General features: G+C 45.7%; 1 protein-coding gene across 1 annotated transcript in view; it reads right to left on the bottom strand.

Moving 5' to 3' along the window:
• NR2E1 (nuclear receptor subfamily 2 group E member 1) overlaps positions 1–16429 on the bottom strand; it is a 27018-nt gene extending 10589 nt beyond the window's left edge. Inside the window, exon 1 of the mRNA XM_072332189.1 lies at positions 16253–16429. Coding sequence (XP_072188290.1) covers positions 16253–16429 — 177 coding nt within the window. The remainder of the gene's footprint in view (positions 1–16252) is intronic.
• Positions 16430–17721: the final 1292 nt, after the last annotated feature.

Here is a 17721-nt window from a genome sequence, read left to right as displayed (position 1 = left end):
TCAGACATTAAATTGGATTGGGTGTTTTTTTCCCCCTTTGTCACCGGCTCCATCCATATTGCGAACTCCGAAGGTCCCGTTGGGATTACTCTGACGGAGCCGCTGTGCGGCAGCGCTCGGGCGGCTTTAAATTCCCCACTTATGAGGAGCACGGATTTAGGATTAAGGAAAATGTGACTTTTCCGTTGTTTCTGCTTTCCCCGTTGCAGGATTATTCGGTATAACGGGAAATGCCGTGCGCAGTGCCGCTTTTCAATCCTCCTTCGGCGGAGCCGCTTACGAGATTCGAGCGATAGGAGTTGGGAACTCTTTTTTGACCAGAAAATAATCATCATAACAACAATAATAAAAGAAAAGGGTCACGTCGGAGAAAGCTGCTCAAAGTCCGGCCGAAGGGGGCAGCGGGCCCCGAACTCCTCAGCCCCTCTCACCCCATCCCCGAGGGGTCGGGAAAGGAACGGCGGGACGGCGCTCAGCACGGAGCCCCCCGTTCGTTGCCCGCTGCGGAGGGAAACCTGTGAAACCCGTACTCTTTCTTTCTTTCCTTCTTTCTTTCTTTTGGTTTTCTTTTTAATTTTCGGGATTGCGAACCCAAACCTCACTCCCCCCCCTCTCCCCCCACCCCCTCACCCCCCCCCACCCCTTCATTTTCTCCTTCCCCACCCCATCCCCCAGGCTCGGGGGGGGCCCAGCAGCCCGGCCGCGCCGTTACCCACTTGTTGATCCCGCCGGCTTGCTCATGCTCGGAGCCCCGGGAGCCGCTCCGTCGGGGCGCAGCGCGGTGCCCCCTCCGGCTGCGGCGGGCGGGGTGGGTGACTCCCTCGGCCTCTCAGCTCTGCTTCGCCCGCTGGGGCCGACACATCCTCGCCGGGAGGTGCTTCCGAGGCGCGGGGACAGGCGGAAAAAAAAGAAAAAAAAAAAAAAAAAAACAACAGAAAAAGAGAAAAACCAAAAAACAAGACGAAACACAGGAGCCAAAGGGCCAAAAATAATACTAAAGAAACGAAATGAGCCGAAGAAGGAGCTCTCCCCGCGAACCGGAGCGCTCGGGACCCCGGGGAGGGTGCGGGGGGTGGCAGCGCGCGCTGCCGGCGGGACTCGGGGCCGCGGCACAATGAGCGGAGGGGAAGGTGGGATGGAGCGGGCTTCGCGCGGAGCAGGAGATCAGAGCCGGCAAAAGAATGGCAGGGGGGAAAAGGCGTCAGAGGAGGCAGTCTCAGCCTCTCAGAAAGTGAACGCTAGAAAAAGGGAAAGGTTTCCAGAAGTTCATTACACCGCTGACTCGGCGCTCGGAGCCGCAGCCCTCGGCCCTATAATATCGGCGGCGCGGTGACAGCGGCGCGGGGAGGGGAGAGGCCGCCCCCCGCCCACGGCGCTCCCGCGCGTCCCCCCCAAATCTCGGCGGCGCGTGACGTCACCGGGCGGGGGAGGGGGCAGGGAGGGAGGGGGGGGGGGGTTCGGTACCGATGGTGGTCGTGAAGCTCTGAGCGGCTCCGCGCGCCTCCCTCGACCCCCGTCCCTAACGGCGACCCCGACCCAAAATAAATACATAAATAAATAGATGGGAAAGAAGGGGGGAAATAAAGCAGGAGACAATAGGAGGAGCAAGGAGGGGACCGCGGTCCTGTTTCTCCCGCATTTTCTCCACGGTTTCCCCTGGGAAGGAGAGGGTGAGCAAAAAGCGAGCTTGCTGGATTGGAGACAGTGCGCTCGGACCGTCTCACCCGGGGCACGGAGGGGACCTTGAACCAAGGCAAGGCTGGCGAGCAGTGGTTGCACGTCGTCGGACGTTGCTCAGGGGGATCCCAAAAAGCAAAAGCACAGGCGGAACGGGGATGCGGGGCAGGACGTCACTCCCCGTGAAGGTTTGCCTTCCTGAGCAAAGTCTGAAGCACCAGAAAAGGAAAGGAGCGCGTCAGCAGGGTTTGCAGTCCGAAGTGGGACTGCGTGGCAGCAGAGCCTAAACCTGGCCCTGTGTGTGTCTCGCACATCCTCTGGCCCTACGGCAGACCTCATCCTGGTTTCAGCTGGAAAAGAGCTAACTTTCTTCCTCGTGGCTGCTATGGCGCTATGTTTGGATTTGATGAGAATCACACTGATGACACACTGATGTTTTGGCTGTTGCTGAGCAGTGCAGCACGGTCAAGGACGTTTCAGCTCCCCGTGCTGCCACGTAGGGGGGGACCAGGGGTGCACAGGCACCAGGAGGGGGACAGAAGGAGCGCAGGGAACTAGATTGGCCAAGGGGATGTTCCGTACTGTGTGGAGCCCTGCTGGATTCTAACAGGGGGGGAAGGTGAATGGGAGGGAACTATTGCTTGGGGGCTCACTGGACACTGGTCAGTGGGTGGTGAGCAGCTGCACTGTGCATCACTGGCTTTGTATATACTTTTATTATTATTATTATTATTATTATTATTATTATTCCCTTCCTTTTCTCCCTTATTAAGCTACATCTCAGAAGATGCCTTTATATAGAAGATACCGTCTCCTCATAACTCCTTAGAAGTACAAAACACCAGCAGCTGTGCTACAGGAGCCAGTGCACGCTCCTACACCATAAAGTTTCTTCAGGATTCCAGGCTGTTGCTGCAAGGATGTGGTGGTGACATCTCTCAGTTTTTGTGTCACAGCATCATGTTATCTCTTCTTCTGTTGGTGTCTCTCAGCAGCAAGAGAAACCCAGAGTGTGACCTGACCTTAACGTGCCATTCCTTCTGCCTTTCCCTTTCTCACTGTCTGTGTTCTTTGGATGTAAAGCTAAGACATCTTCAGAGAAGAGGAGAAGAGAGAGGGGGTGGGAGGCAAGGGAAGTGAAGGAAAGGAAAGGAAAGGAAAAAGGAAGGGGAATAAGGGAAGTGGAAGGGGAGTAGAGGAGAGTAGAGGAGAGTAGAGGAGAGTAGAGGAGAGTAGAGGAGAGAAGAGAAGAGAAGAGAAGAGAAGAGAAGAGAAGAGAAGAGAAGAAAGAGAAGAGAAGAGAAGAGAAGAGAAGAGAAGAGAAGAGAAGAGAAGAGAAGAGAAGAGAAGAGAAGAGAAGAAGAGAGAGAAGAGAAGAGAAGAGAAGAGAAGAGAAGAGAAGAGAAGAGAAGAGAAGAGAAGAGAAGAGAAGAGAAGAGAAGAGAAGAGAAGAGAAGAGAAGAGAAGAGAAGAGAAGAGAAGAGAGAAGAGAAGAGAAGAGAAGAGAAGAGAAGAGAAGAGAAGAGAAGAGAGAAGAGAAGAGAAGAGAAGAGAAGAGAAGAGAAGAAAAACATCATTTTGTGTTGTGGTTTTTCTTCTGAGCCAACTGTCTAAGAAAACTCCCTCACCTAATGTTTCTCCCTGTGGAGGTAGCTGAGATGCTTCTGGAGTTGCCCATTTTGTGCCATTGGTAGAAATGGCATTTCAGAATTATTACCTTGGTCCTGTCAGACAGAAAAACTCTGCAGAATTAAATGCATCTCGAGTAATGAACTTCCATGGTCCAGCTGCCCTAAAGTGCCCAGGGTAAAACAAGGCACTTTTCCAAAAGGTGAAAATCTGAGAAGCAGAAAGATAATCTAATTGAAAGAATGTCTTGTAAACTCTCCCTCTCTCCTGGCTCAGGAGGGATTTTCCTCCTGTTTGTACCTCCCCTGAAAAATGAAATCATGCTCCTGCAGCAAGCTGGGAGTGACTTTCTACATGTTCAGCCACTGCTCATGGAGAAGAAGGCACCACCATTACCTCTAGCAGCCTTCTCACCTGAGTTGCTCTTAGCTCATCCTTGAGTTACCAATGCTGCAGAAAGTCAGACGTAACCTGTGTTCCTTGCAGATGCCAGAGAAATGGTGCTGAGTTTCTTCTTTGTGTGTGCATGCTTGGTGAGAGAAGTCAATGTCTGTATTAAAACAGTGACCATGTAACTCTATTTCCTGATGTGCATCTGAGGATAGCATATCTGCAAAGCTGCTTTGTGTAGAATAGCAGGAAAAAAAACGCACCTAGGAGAGATATTTGGAACAGAGAATCCATGCAAGTCATTGCACTGTCTCTCAGTACTTTTATTCATGGGTGGAACAAGCCTGAGTTCACTTGCAGCAATGAAATTGCCCCATTAATCACTCATGCCTTTGAAAGGGATATGTCAGGCTTGGCTTATACGCCTACATTGGTACCTGATCCCATCTAGACAATGCGAGACAAGTGCCTAACAAAGCAGCTCTAGTTAGCAAGTTGACTTATTTGTTAGTTTGCTAGTTAGATATAAATCAAAAGTGTCCTAATAAGCCAATGATGTAGCAGCGGCTGCAATTTAATTTAGAGGGGAACAACCTCATTTTAGTTTTCCTGACAAGAACACAAAAGGCAATATCAACTCTGGAGCCAGCTGAGACCCAGCTAGTTAAAGGCACAACTAGCTAACAGACTCACTACGAGGACAAGGAGATCAGTATCTCAATGAAAGGAAACTTTGGATAAATCAGTTCTGCACTTTAATAGTTGCTAATTTTCAGGGCTGACTACAAGGAACAAATACATCTTGGAGCACTGCTGTGATATTTAAAAGTCACGTTACCAATCTGTTAAATGGATATCCCTGGTTAAGTTCTAAACCTAAGTGTTGCCTCAGCTGTGATCCTGATTGATAATACTTTTGAGTGTAATCATTTTTATGGTAGATTGGCTTCCAAGTTTTGCTGCAGAAGCCTATTAACAAGCTGACCTTCGAGGCAATGGCACAATACTCTGTGTAATGGCAGCAATGAACATTCTTCGTAAGGAACATATTTCTAGCTGGCAGCAGAATGGCTCAGTTCTATTGACTTCCATTCAGCTATGTCTCTTGATATTGGCTGGAGACCAGATCTGTGGTATCTATTTAGGGAAATGAATTTAGAACCCAACAAAAAATAAATATTTCCAGATGCAGCATTGAGTCAGCATATAGCATTCAGCACAGCCTGAATGTACTGAGTCAGAGCAGAGAGATTTTACGAAAAGACGAATAGTTGTATGACTGTCTATGACATTTATAGGCATGCTTGCTTTATCTCCTGCCTCGTAAAATATAGGTCACAGAATATCTTTGTGGGTAGAGCAATTACTTGCAAGTCCAAACAGAGAAGATCACAGCATGCGTCACTCTGAAACTAACTAGATTTACGGTGAGGTTAGTTGGGATTTTCTGCCATTTGAAATATCAGAAATTGTCGAGGACAGGGCGTTGAACTTCTTAAGTGAGTGAGTCGAGTTTGCATAGCAAAACCCAGCACTTTAAGCTCTAGGAAAAGAAGAAAACAGAGCTCTGCAGCAATCCTCTGTAAAATCATCACTCCTGCAGCTCTTTCCGCTTGTTCTACCTGAACAAGTAACACAGTCAAATGAAAACATATCACTGAGAGACAGATTCTGATCCCGCAGTCTTCCATCTGAACAGGCTCAGTGTGCTTCAGCAGGATTGCTCACGTACACCTGCAAAATCTGTCATGAACAATCGGAGCTGCAGGTCACCTGCTCAAAAGTAATGTACCTCAACTTGCAGTGTGTTTTGGTGGTTCTCACTGCTTTCTGCCCTGGTTGTGTACTATTGACCCAGGGATCCCAAGCTCCAAGTGATTAAAAAAGGAGACTTCAAACGTTTTCAGTGGTTTCCCCATGTGATTCTGCCAGATGCAATTGTACTGCAGTTGTTGCAACAACACTGCAGCACTGGAAGCATCAGCGGATTCCAAGTGGGTGGGTATGAGAGAAGGTATCTTTCTGGTGAGATGTGATCATAATAATCACGTCTCTCTTTTTCCTGAGGACTGGCTTGTATAAATAAATACATATCAGGGGAACACATGTTGGGAGTTACTGGACAAAGCTTTACCTTGTGGCTTCAGTCTTTATGGTACAATGTAGAGTGAAAAGAACTGGAATATTTACTCCAAGATTCAGAGGATGAGAACAGGTGGCAGTTCAGCATGGAGCAGTGTGTGTAGAGTAGCAACAAGCAGTCGTGTTTGCATTAACTGCTTCTTGCAGTTACTCAGCTCTGTGGCAGTGCTAACGCTGGCAAAGCAAAGTTGTGTAGCTCTGGTAGGTAACTTGGTTACAAGCAGCAGAAGTCTGATGCACAGACAGTTTCTCAAACAGTGCTTTTACTCCAATTACAAGTGCAAAGACTACACTGTATATTAAATCATCATGTTCAGGAAACCCTGAGAGTGATCCAAATACTACAATTTGGCTGCAAATGCACATGAGAAATTACTTAAAAATCCACTGTATGGTTAATTAACCAATTTTGTGTTGTCAGGAGCATTTGTTCGATAATTGTTGGCATTTTCTATGTATTGTCCTTGCAGCCAGTGTTGGCTGATGCTGCTAAAGTCTACCTAGTACTTTTGCTGTCATGAGGCTGACAGATAAACAGAGGACCTGTTTTCTTCTGTTCACTTGGGCATTTGGTAAACACGGTGTATCTCAGTATGTTTTTTGATACATCCAGAATCTGGATTTTCTTCTGGATATGGCCAAAAATATCATGAGGAAAATCACTAGTTGAGGAAGAAGGAGGCCTTTGTCCGTGGGAACCCTGTTGATCTGATTGATGCTGAGGGCCAGACATGAGAAGGGATTAAGGGTGGGACAACTAAGCTTCCTAGGGAATGTCATTGTCTCTGGTACTAGTGTTCTCCCCATGCCAGGGAAGAACATGGGTGTTAAGTTACTTCTGCATTCCTGAGAGTCAAACGAATGAGGTCTCTACAGGAGAGATGCCATATGGGCCTGGACTTTCTGGAGAAAAACTGTCTTAGAACATATTTGCAATTACACTGCTTGACTTGTAGCCTGTATTGGAGCTTTGCACCATTCTAAGTTGTGTCTGTGCTTACCCTTGTAGCCTCTTAAACCTTTTCTGCAGATGGGGAAGGTCTGAGGGCATCCATTTGCCTGCTGCAGCACGAACACTGCAACAGTCTATTGAAATTTGTCCCCTGTGCTGAAGGCCACCCAGAACAGGAGATGCTCTGTGGTGCCTTCAAGCATGGACCTCAATGTCTCATTTCTATCTCAGTGTCTCCCAGTTTTGCTGTAAGCTTATTTGCTTGGAACTGCCCTAACCTAATTTCAAAGAACCCCTCCTTCTGGCTGATTTGTAATTAGGTTACAGCCGCTTCTACCCTCTTCCCATTCAAAGTGCAGGTGTAGGCAGGCTTAGGGGGACCGGGTGGATATAAAGCAGGCTGATGACATTTTAGCTGTCAGTTTGAACTTGGCCTTCATTTTTCTCGTGTCTCTCAGGAAATGCCTTGGGAAGGCCATCAAGTAAACACCAGTGGGCAGGGCAGCACTCAAACAATGAGGTTCTTTGAGAAATGTAGATCAAACCCCATTTAAGACACAGCGAGACAAAGTAGTCTGACAGAAGAGCTGGACTGCCTGTCACCAGGCAATGGAGTTTCCTGGGCTTACCACAAAGTTCTGGGGCTGTATAGCTGCCATGCATCCATCTCTCATGCATCCATCTCTCATGCCACTCCTTCCAGTCAAAAGAACTGCAACATCCCTACTTCAGTGAACTGGGATTCCTCAGCTCTGTTTGGAAATTCAAACTGCTCAAATACCAGAAGGTAAACAGCATCACTGCAGAAGAACTACTCATTCTCCCAAGAATTTGGCTTCTTTGCTGCCTCTGGGGCAGGACAGCTTACATTCATGGTCTATGTGGTCTAGGCAGAAGACAGCCTGTGTATTGGGCTTTCCCAGGGCAGAGTGCAAGTTTTCAGCTCCGTGGAGCTTCCAGAAACCTGCTGGTCACACTATTGGGTGTAACAGAATGGGACGTGGAGTCACAGGTGTGATAAGGAGTATTTTTTGCTGTTACCCAAATTTATGCCACTAAGAGATGCCAGCCTGTCAGGAGGCAGGGCTACCTCCTGCCGCCAGAAGAGAGTCTGCTGGTGACTGTGTGGGGGAGAGAGCTTCCAGTGCTCCCAGGTAGGCCTCATTAGACCCCCAGCTTATGCAAATAGTCCCTGCAGCTCACAGCAGAGATTGTCCTTAAGGACCACAACAGCAGTGCTATAGTGGCAGGAAATAGCCAAGGGATTGTTTCAGTCTTTTCTGCCTGGGATATGGGCTCCAGGGCACTTGTTTTTTGTTTTTGTTTTTTCTTTTGCAGGAAATGCTGCATCATTCTGCTGGCAAAAAGTTGCTCATGTAGATATAAATGTAGGTGTTGGTACCAGGTCTGGATCCAGGCCTGCTGCTCCCAAGAGCTGTCCTGCCAGCAGGTCTTCAAGGCTGGGAACTCCTTCTAGTCCGGCATGGTGCAATGTAGTAGATATGACAAAGCCACATAAAAGGAGCTCTCCTTGAAAGACTTTCAGAAGTCAGAACAGCTATACAGCTGCCCAGGAGCTTGTTAGCTCCTTACTGCAATCTGCCTTGCCATGAAACTGAGCCCACCAACACCACTGTGCCCTGCTGTACCTCAGGCCTGTTACCGTCCCACCTGCTCACAACAGGCTCCCAGACAGACAGACAGACAGACAGATGGACAAGGATGCACTTGCTCTTTCCCCCCACGCTTCTTTTTCTCCCCCTTTTCCCTCCATGGCTTTTTGCTTTTAAAGGTTGCTGCTGACAAATCTATCTATTTGGGGCAAATTGTCAGTGAGAAACTTCCGCTCGAACTCTTTGGGACAAAACTGCCTCTTTGAAAGGGTAAATCCCGTTGCATGAAGGTCTGAACAATGGCCAAATGTGTTGCTGCTACTGCTGCCGAGCTGCTGCTGAGGCCGGGGCTGTGACAAAGAGCGGATTAATTGGTCGCCGCGGCTGACTGGTTCGAGATGGCTCCACTCAGCCCGCGCCGCGGGGAGCCCCATTGACTGGGCCCCGAGTCCCACTTTTCACAAACTCCAAACAAAAAGTCAATTTCTTTTTTATAAGGCGAGGGAAGAAAAAAAAAATCAGTTCATGTTTGAGCTCGGGAAGTTGACTTGTTGGATTATAGGGAGTCATGCTCTCTCTGTCTGTCCTCTCCCATGCTTTAAAGTTTCTTCTACCCCTACGAGAAGAGTGAGGAGGGGAAAATGGAAGCAGAAGTGAACCATCCCCATCAGCACAAACCCAAGTGTGGGCCTCCGGGGGATGGGATATGCCCAGAAGCCTGGGACTCTGTGTGCTGGGCCTCAGCTTAAACACTTACTTGGTGGAGATAAGCTTCTCTAAGGTGACTGCAGCACATTCAGTCCTTGGGTAGATCACACTGTCAGGAAACGAGGCTGTGGGTATGATTCAGGTCAGTATATCCACGTGGCATACTGTTAATGGCAGGGTCACCTTCTCCAATCTAGTGCTGGTGGTGATCTCATGTGGAAGTGAGCAGCACAACTAGATGTCTTGTGTTCACCTCGCATGGCCTTGGACTTCTCCCAACACAAAGCAGGTGCCTCTAGGCAAGCAGAATGAGCCTCCTCAGCACTGTACCCTATGTGCTCATAAAATGTACCCCATATATAGAGAGTAATCAGAATCTGAGACAAAACCAAACCACCACCACCACCAACAACAAAACAACAAACCAAACCAAGCAAACCCAGGGGATTACTTTTGTTCATACGGATGTTAATAGTCATTACCATGTTGGCACGCTTTCTGCAGCTGAGGTTATGCTGGAACATTTTAGGAAGCTAATCCCCTGTAATTGCTTTGATAATCGTGTGGTTTTTGTGATATCACTTAATCAATATTTAGCTCTTCTCGTGGAAAAAAAAGTGATCCCTAAATACAAGAAAGAGGCTATTATCAGATGTAACTGCTGACCCTCTCCTGCTGGCGGTGGTATAGTATCAGGTCTCCTAATTACCTGCAATTTGTTTGCATATATTTTGTGCTTGCGGAGGGACATCTTACACTGGATTCTATTTTTTCCTCTGTCTGCAGAGCAAACCCTTTGATCTGACGCTCACTAATTGCTTTGACATACCGCTGAGGAGAGCAGAGCAACTAAGAGTTAAAGCTAATTCCACCTTTTTTAAATATCATTTTTTGCAACTTATTCTAACCCTCATCAGGAAAGAGGGCATTTTACCATCCACTGCTGTGCTGCACACTGTACAGTAGGCAAACAGAGCATGAAAACCAGGGTAGCAGGGGACAGAGTGCAGCAATTGTTATCTCCTAGTTTGTTGTGAAGTTCACGCTAACTCTCCTGCATTATGAGCCTCTGTGCTGTGAGAATGAACTTCTGATTTTAAGGTGTGCATAAACTGATTATGGATTCTATTCTACCTGCTTTTAAAGTGAACAAATTTTGTATAAAGGCGTACAGTGAGAGCAAAACAGTGGGAAAATCTGCTTGTGTTACCCGTGTAACTTTGCTAATGTAGTCTAGCTTGAAAAGAGCTCCTGGCTTCATTGCCAAGCTATAGGATTTAAATAAAAAAACACCTTTAACCTTTGACTTTGACCTTCACTATGCCACAGTATTTGCTTTTGCTCTGCATGATGTTCTTTGACTTTCAGCTAACCTGACACTGTTATTTTCCCAGCCTGATTCTTCTTCTGTCTGTATTGTGTACCCATATACAGTTTAAAATAAATCCAGCTCCAATTTTCCTTACTGTTGGGTTTGCCCAACATGGTTTCCTGAGAGAAACTTCATTAGTGTTCAGAAGACAATACAAAGAATTATCCTTTTCATTGTGCCCTCATTCTTACACTTCTGGCCATCAGCTACCACCCTCTCCTAAAACTAAAGATGGCAATTTTCAGTAGAGCAGCTGAGTTGTAGGGATCTCCAAGGGAAGGAATGGTCTGAAATGTCAAAGGTGTTGGAAAAATCAAAGGGAAAGAGGCTGGAGAAGAGGCGGTTAGAATTGACTAGAAGGACATCATTAGAGATTTTAGAGAGAGCAATTCCTGCAGAGTGAAGTGGCTGAAAACCAGACTGCTGAGTGTCAGAGAGGTGAGTTCAGGAGAATGGGAGTAAACCAGTCATTTGAAAGCATAAGAGGTAAAGGAGATGAGAAAGGCATAATGGTATGTAGGGGAGGGTTGTTTTTGCAGGGACTTCAGAGGCTTATCTGAAAACAGAGGAAGAGGGGTTCCATAGAAAGAGCACACTGGTGAGTCCAGAGAAGAAATATGTTAAGCAAAGAATGAGAAGGGATGGGAAGAGGTTGAAGGGATCTGGTAGGGAGTGGATGAAGAAAGGAGGTTTTTGTTTTGTTTTGTTTTTCCCAAGGAGAAAAGCAAAGATGCACAGTGTGAATGCAAGGATTTGAAGATGCTCACCAAAACCTCTGCAAGGATGAAGTGAGGCAGTGTGGGAGCTGGTAGTTAATGGTCTGTGCGTGTGGGAGAGCAAGGGAATCCAAGAGGAGAGTTAGAGGTGCCTATAATCAGGTTGATGGGCTAAAGGGAGGACAAAGCAAGACAAAGAATTCAGAGCAGTAGTCAAAAGTAACTGGAAAGTCCATGCAGTGCAAGAGGCAGAAACAGCCATGCAGGAAGGTCATTTTATGGAAGTGACCATTTCATAGCTAGCAAATTGGACTCAAGCAGCAAGAGAAACCCAGTTGGTAAAAAAAGAGGAGGAAGAGAAAGGGTTGCCAGGAACACTCTATAGAGCAACTACTAAGAAAAAGGGGGAGAAAGAGATCAGCATCACAGCTGGAGGACAGAGTGGAGTTAACAGTGGGCAAAGTGAACAGCAATGCTGGATTCTGACAGGGATTCTGACACATTAATCTGGTCTCAGATATGGCAACAAGGGTTTCCACAACCAGCTTTCCCACTTCCACCTGTGTACTTCCAAGTAGAAAGGACATTTTTCAAATAAAACAGCAGCAGTGTTGCTCTCCTCATTGCCCCCATGCAGAAAGAGGCTTAAATTACAGCTCGTAAGCTCTCTGGCTAGTGCTTGGTATAAATGGCCACCAGTTTAATGAACAGATCTGGCTCTTGACATTCAGAGAAATATTGAAAACGCTTTGGAAGATTTCAATCTGAGTTCCTTGTATCCCTGTAAGAGCTGATGTCCCAAGAAGATACATTTCCCTCACAACTAACTGAAAGACACAGGTATATCAGACTGCATTACTTTGAGGTAATGAGGAGACAGGGATCAGCTGCCCTGCAGGGAACACAGGTGTGTGGCTGATAGTATCTGAGCAACCCCGATACCCAGCATCAATTGACTGTTGGTGGTGTCAAACAGATCACAGGTGATCAAGCTTCCTTCTTCTGAGGACAGGTTGCCAGGTAGGGAGAGGCACCATTGTTTTTCTTGTAAATTAAGTATGTTTGGCACACAAACCACAAAGAGGCAAAAAATATGCAGCTTGCTCTGCTTTATATGCAGCCTCTTTTGATAATGAGCTCATTCTAAACTTGTGAAGGGCTAGGGCTGACATCTCTGGTTCTGATGAGTCTAAGAGCTTCCCCACTGAGGAAAGTTCAGAGTGTGGATATACCCATGTGTGCCCCCTGGACTACAAAGCCAGCTCATCCAGTGCCTCAGGGCTGGGAAGGGGCCAGGTGGCTTTCCTATCCATATGCTGGGACACTGGCAGGACCTCAGGTCTGGCTTCAACCCCATGAAGGCAGCTGGACAAAAAGAGCCATACGCTGAGGACCTCACCACCAATTTCATCTCAGAATGTTCATTTCTGTGGTGATTAAAGGAATCTGAGAGGCCAAGGTTTATGTTCTCTGCTAGTAATGTTTCTTCATGGTCATTTGTATGAAAGTGGTTTTGTTTCTGGATAAAAAGCTGAAAGTAATTCAATTTAGCTGTGCAGTAGCGAGTTCTGCAAGGCTATTTGGTCCTCCAGAAAGGACCGGGCTGAGCTGGAGGGAGGCGGCAGCATCTAATTACTGCCTCTTTCACAGACTGTGAAATACGACTTAAGGTCAGAGAATCAGAAAGTTGAGACCATTTTGGGGTGCTCAGAAATCCTGTGCGGTGTGTTGAGAAGGGAGACAATTAGTGCCTTGGTTGCTGTGAAATACTTCTCTGGATCATTTATTTAGCTTCAGGATCAAGATCTAAAATGCCTGATAGGTTCATTACTAGGAAAAAAGACTCACATGTTCTTCTATTGATTGTCAATTAGGTTTTCCAAATTAATTACCCACTAGATTATTTAAGATGCAAAGGCAGTTAAAGCAGTATTACAAGTCATATAAACCAAGCCCTCTGTTGTGCTTGGTATTGTACAAACAGAGGAGTTAATTTTGTCTCATTTTTGAAACCTGAATTACAGAATTGATTACTTCCATCTCTGTTTATGGTGAGAAAAAGGCATTTTTATCATTTATTCCTATGATCTAAATCACCTATTCCGTAGATGTCCTAAAAATAGCTGTCTAATTCTTGCCAAGTGAATCCTGGTGATGGTCTTTAAGAACTTCACTGTTTTTTAGACAGCAAAAAAGAGGGCAAGGGATAGAAGAAAAAAGATACCATTACCCGGCCTGAATATGGAGATACAGAAAAGAATTTCTTCCTGGGAAGAGTAGTGAGGCAGTGGCATAGGCTGCCCAAGGAGGTGGTGAAGTCCCTGTCCCTGGAGATAGTCAAGAAATGTGGAGATGTGGCACTGAGGGACATGGTTAGTGGGCACAGTGGGGGTGGGCTGGTGGTTGGACTAGGTGATCTCTGTGGTCTTCCCAACCTTTACGATTCTGTATTATATGATCTCATAAAATAGGAAGAAGAAATTCAAAGGTACTGATGGGGGTGGGACTGGGCTGACCGCAGAATTGATATTTGCAGTACTAACTAAATGCAAATGTTCTGAGCTTGGTCTGTGGACTCTTCATAGATAGTAAGGAAAACTCTTCAGGGGCACAGTGCGTCTGTTTTTGTTGGACATTCAAAACATACCATTGCTAACCCAGAAGTGCCTAACTGGTTCCCTTCTGCTGACTCTTGAAGTACCCTATCTCTCAAGGTTTCATGTGCCATTTTCCTTAGAATACTAACAATGACAGCTGTCTAGGAAGACCTCTTGCCTTATGACAAATACTCCTCCCAAGGCAGAGCCTGATATTGGGCACCTTGAGCGCTTCCCATGTTGAGTCACCAACCTCACAATACCAAGACATTGCTGAGGGGTGGTTTGTCTCCCAGAATGCCTGTCCTCTGCACAGCCGGGTGAAACACCACCCAGTTATGGTGCTCAGACACAGCAAGGTTGAGCACCAAGCCTCCATTTGTCCTTTGGCTGCCCAGGAGGAGGGAAGACAGGCTTTGGCTTTCCCCATCCTCACAATTTGTGTGCCATTTGATCATTTTTTCCCAACAACCAAACCCTAATGATGCCAAACCTCTTCAGGGACTTCACAGGCAGACCTGTAGGATACATATATAACTGAAGGTACTTTCTGAAATGTGACAGAGTTCAAATTTGCTCTGAGCTATGTAACCATGGCCAGGCTCTTCCTGAGATGCAGAAGGGACACCTGGGAGGATGATTAATATACTTTGCACCACTACACTGGAGAACAGTGCGAAGAAGCAGTAGGTACCATCTTACCTGCCAATTATTCTCTTTGAAAATGTACACATGGTGGCAGAATCAAACCATCAAAAAAATGAATTGGGCTATTAGAAAACTCAGCCTTTGTCTTAGCATGCTGACTGTTGCATGCCTGCAGCTTTCAGATCTGATCAGTTCAAGACCTTTATTTTTTTTTTTTAATGTTATTTTAATGAAAAATTGCTCCTTGTAAAAGTGGAGAAATAGAATCAAAGTGACCATTTTCTACTGCTAGCCAATGGCAGAGATGGATAAGACAGGAGGCAGCTTGATTTTGGGGCTTCTCTGATTACTGTGCTTTCTCCTCATTTAATCAAAAAATATCCAGGCTATTTTGTCCTAGATATTTTTTTTTGTGATGTAAATTTTAAGCTCAGTACATTCTGTCCATGAACACGGGTTGTGCAGTCAGATATTTGTGCAGGGATGCACATCTGAAGGTTTGTTGTGGAGAGCAATTATTACTCTCTTCTATCCTGCTCTGTTGTTCTATGCTGAGCAGAGAAAACTACAAACAATTAATTTCATGTATCTCCCATAAGCCAAAGAAGCACTCTCAATCTTTACTTTCAAGAAGCAATTAACTTCAGGTTTATTAGTCAAGTTGTGCTATGAAGTTTCAATCTTTCATTGTATGCTGTGAATTTTAATTACAATTTATTAAAATAATTTAATTGACTTCAGTCAATGGGCGTGAATGAGGGCAGAATTTCCCTGAGAAAGCTGTAGACAGAAGAAAAGGCCACCCAACCTAAATGCCTTCTGCCTGCCCTTTTTTGGGTTGCATCAGACTGCTTGAAAGAGGGCTGCATTTATCATCTTTGATGCCTCCAGCTCAATGGTCAATTCATATTAGATTCCACAAAAGCCAGTGAACCAAATTCATCTCTGATACAATTCCATTGACTTCAATGGTCTTACCACAGGGATTAATCTGGCCCAATTTTATAGCATTAGGCTACGAGTTTGTGTACTGTTAACCCAGACTCTTTGCTTGAGATCACGCCGGCTAAAAGCTGATAGCTGTTGCAGTTGCAATTTGCTCAAGAAATCCAATTCCTTTTGTTGACCCACTGAAGTTCACATTCCAAAAAAAGAAAAAAAAAAAAAAAAAAAAAAGGAAGGCCAACCCCCCTCCAAATCCCTAAACCAATTTGAAACTGCAGCTGAATTTAGATGCATATTTGCTAATTTGGTTTATTATGCATGCAAATATTGGTATAAAAGGTGTTTCAATTACTTTCTAAGGCAGGGACCTATGCATTCTCTGCAGTCACAAAGAGTTTAAACGCAGTTATTTTTCCCTGCCTATAATTGTTCTCCCTTTTAAGTACCCAGGCAGAAAAAGTAAGTTTACTGCTTCTAGCACAATGGCTCTCTTCACTTTTAGGTTTGGGAGACCTGGGTGACCTACGAAAGTTAATTAGAAGGTTAACAAAGACTAAGGCAGAGTAGAATACCGCGCCTCTCCTCCAGCCAAAGATGTCATCCATTAATTAGGGAAATCGTTAAGGTGGCCTTTATTGAATCCATAGAAAATCGGGAGTCGGCGGTTGACAGTTTTGATCAGATTTTCCTCTCCCCAGTAATACTACCCTTAATGGTAGGAGCAGTGGAGGGCTCGGGGCGGGACAGGAGGGTGCAGGGGGGGAAAGTGTGTGTGCGTGTAGGGGGAGTGTGTGTTTCAGCGACATTACAGTTAAACAGCCGCCGATTGTGACGGCTTTGATTCTCAGGCTTACATGGCATACTTTGTCCATGATGTAATCTTTATTGAACCTGGAAGCTTGGGGGTGGGGGGCAGGGGGCAAGCGAAACTCACTGCCGCTCAGCCGCAGGAAGCTCTGGGAGTTAATATTGCAGTCATCATAGGCAGGGTTGGTGCTTTGGCATGGTAATACGCTGACTCCTTTCCCTCTTAGCACCATGACTGGCTGCTTCTAGCAACCAGAGCAAACAGCCATCCACACAACAGCCCGTTCATTTCTCCACCAATACCTTCAAAGCTGAAGGGCCTTTTTTGAAGACCTAAGACTTTTTTATACTCTGGTTGTTTTTTTGCTGTTGTTGTTGTTGTCGTTGTTTTTTTCCACTACAGTACTAAAGTGGTGTTGCTATGGAGAATTCCAAGTACAGGGTTGGATAATTGCGGCCTTTAACATATGTATTTTTTAACCTACTGGGAGAACTGGCTGAGTGGGGTTCCTTACCAGCTTCCTTTTCCCTCCATGCTGAACAAGCTCTGCCACGGACAGTAACTACAGCCAGCAAGTCGTCCAGTGCTTTAACCAAGAAAGGGATGTAGCATGGAAAATAGCGCTCCATTGGAAGGTGAGAGGCCATTACCTTCAAGTGGAGGAAGCCAAGGACAAGGTCAACCACAGCCCAGGATGACTGCATTAAAGCCATGTTGCCACTGCTCTGATGTCCTGGAGTCTAGGGGCTGGATGAACTGCTTTAAGGGTTTTAACAAATGTGGAATTGAAATGTTGGGATGTCTGGAGGTCTATATCCTATGTACCACATGGTACAAAACGTGCTAGAATTAAAAGGGAAAATAAAAAAAGGACTAATAATACTTTAATTGTCTGGTCTTAAGGAGAAATCACACATAGTTTCAGGCTGTTAGACACTAGGAAGTTACTAAAAAATCTTGCACTTATTGTTGCATTTCATATTCTGATTAAAAGCTTCTGCTTGTTAACATGAATCTCTCCATTGCAAAGTACTCAGATGTCAAATACCAAGAAAATATGAGTACATTTTAAAACTGTTAACCTGAAATGCACAGGGCATGCTTTGGCCTTACTGCCTACATCTTTCTGTGCATTGCAGTAGATATTGTTTTATTTTTACATAAGCTATAATTCAAGATCCCCCCTCAAAGACATTTCAGCCTTTACTTAGTACCTTATTTTGATATACTCCATTGAAAGAAATTATGAGCACAGAAACAGCAGCTGAGAAATGCCAAGCTTCTTCCTGCATGCTCCGCACAATCACTCAACTTGTCTGTGTCCTTCTTCCTGTGTCGAAGGGAGGGGCAACAAGGCTTCTCCATGAACAAGTTTTCCCCATGCTTTGAACAGCTCAAAGAGAACTGGGATTTGACTTGGAAAGACGATATGTTCCCACAGCTCTGTTTTGGCCATATTTTTCTTTTAGACTAAGAGACAAACTAACTCACCCATTGTGTAGCTGCTGAGGCCTCCAGATAAAG

This window comes from Excalfactoria chinensis, chromosome 3, assembly GCF_039878825.1.
Source record: "Excalfactoria chinensis isolate bCotChi1 chromosome 3, bCotChi1.hap2, whole genome shotgun sequence".
NCBI classification, from domain to species: Eukaryota; Metazoa; Chordata; class Aves; order Galliformes; family Phasianidae; genus Excalfactoria; species Excalfactoria chinensis.
This window is presented reverse-complemented; position numbering and strand designations above follow the sequence as displayed.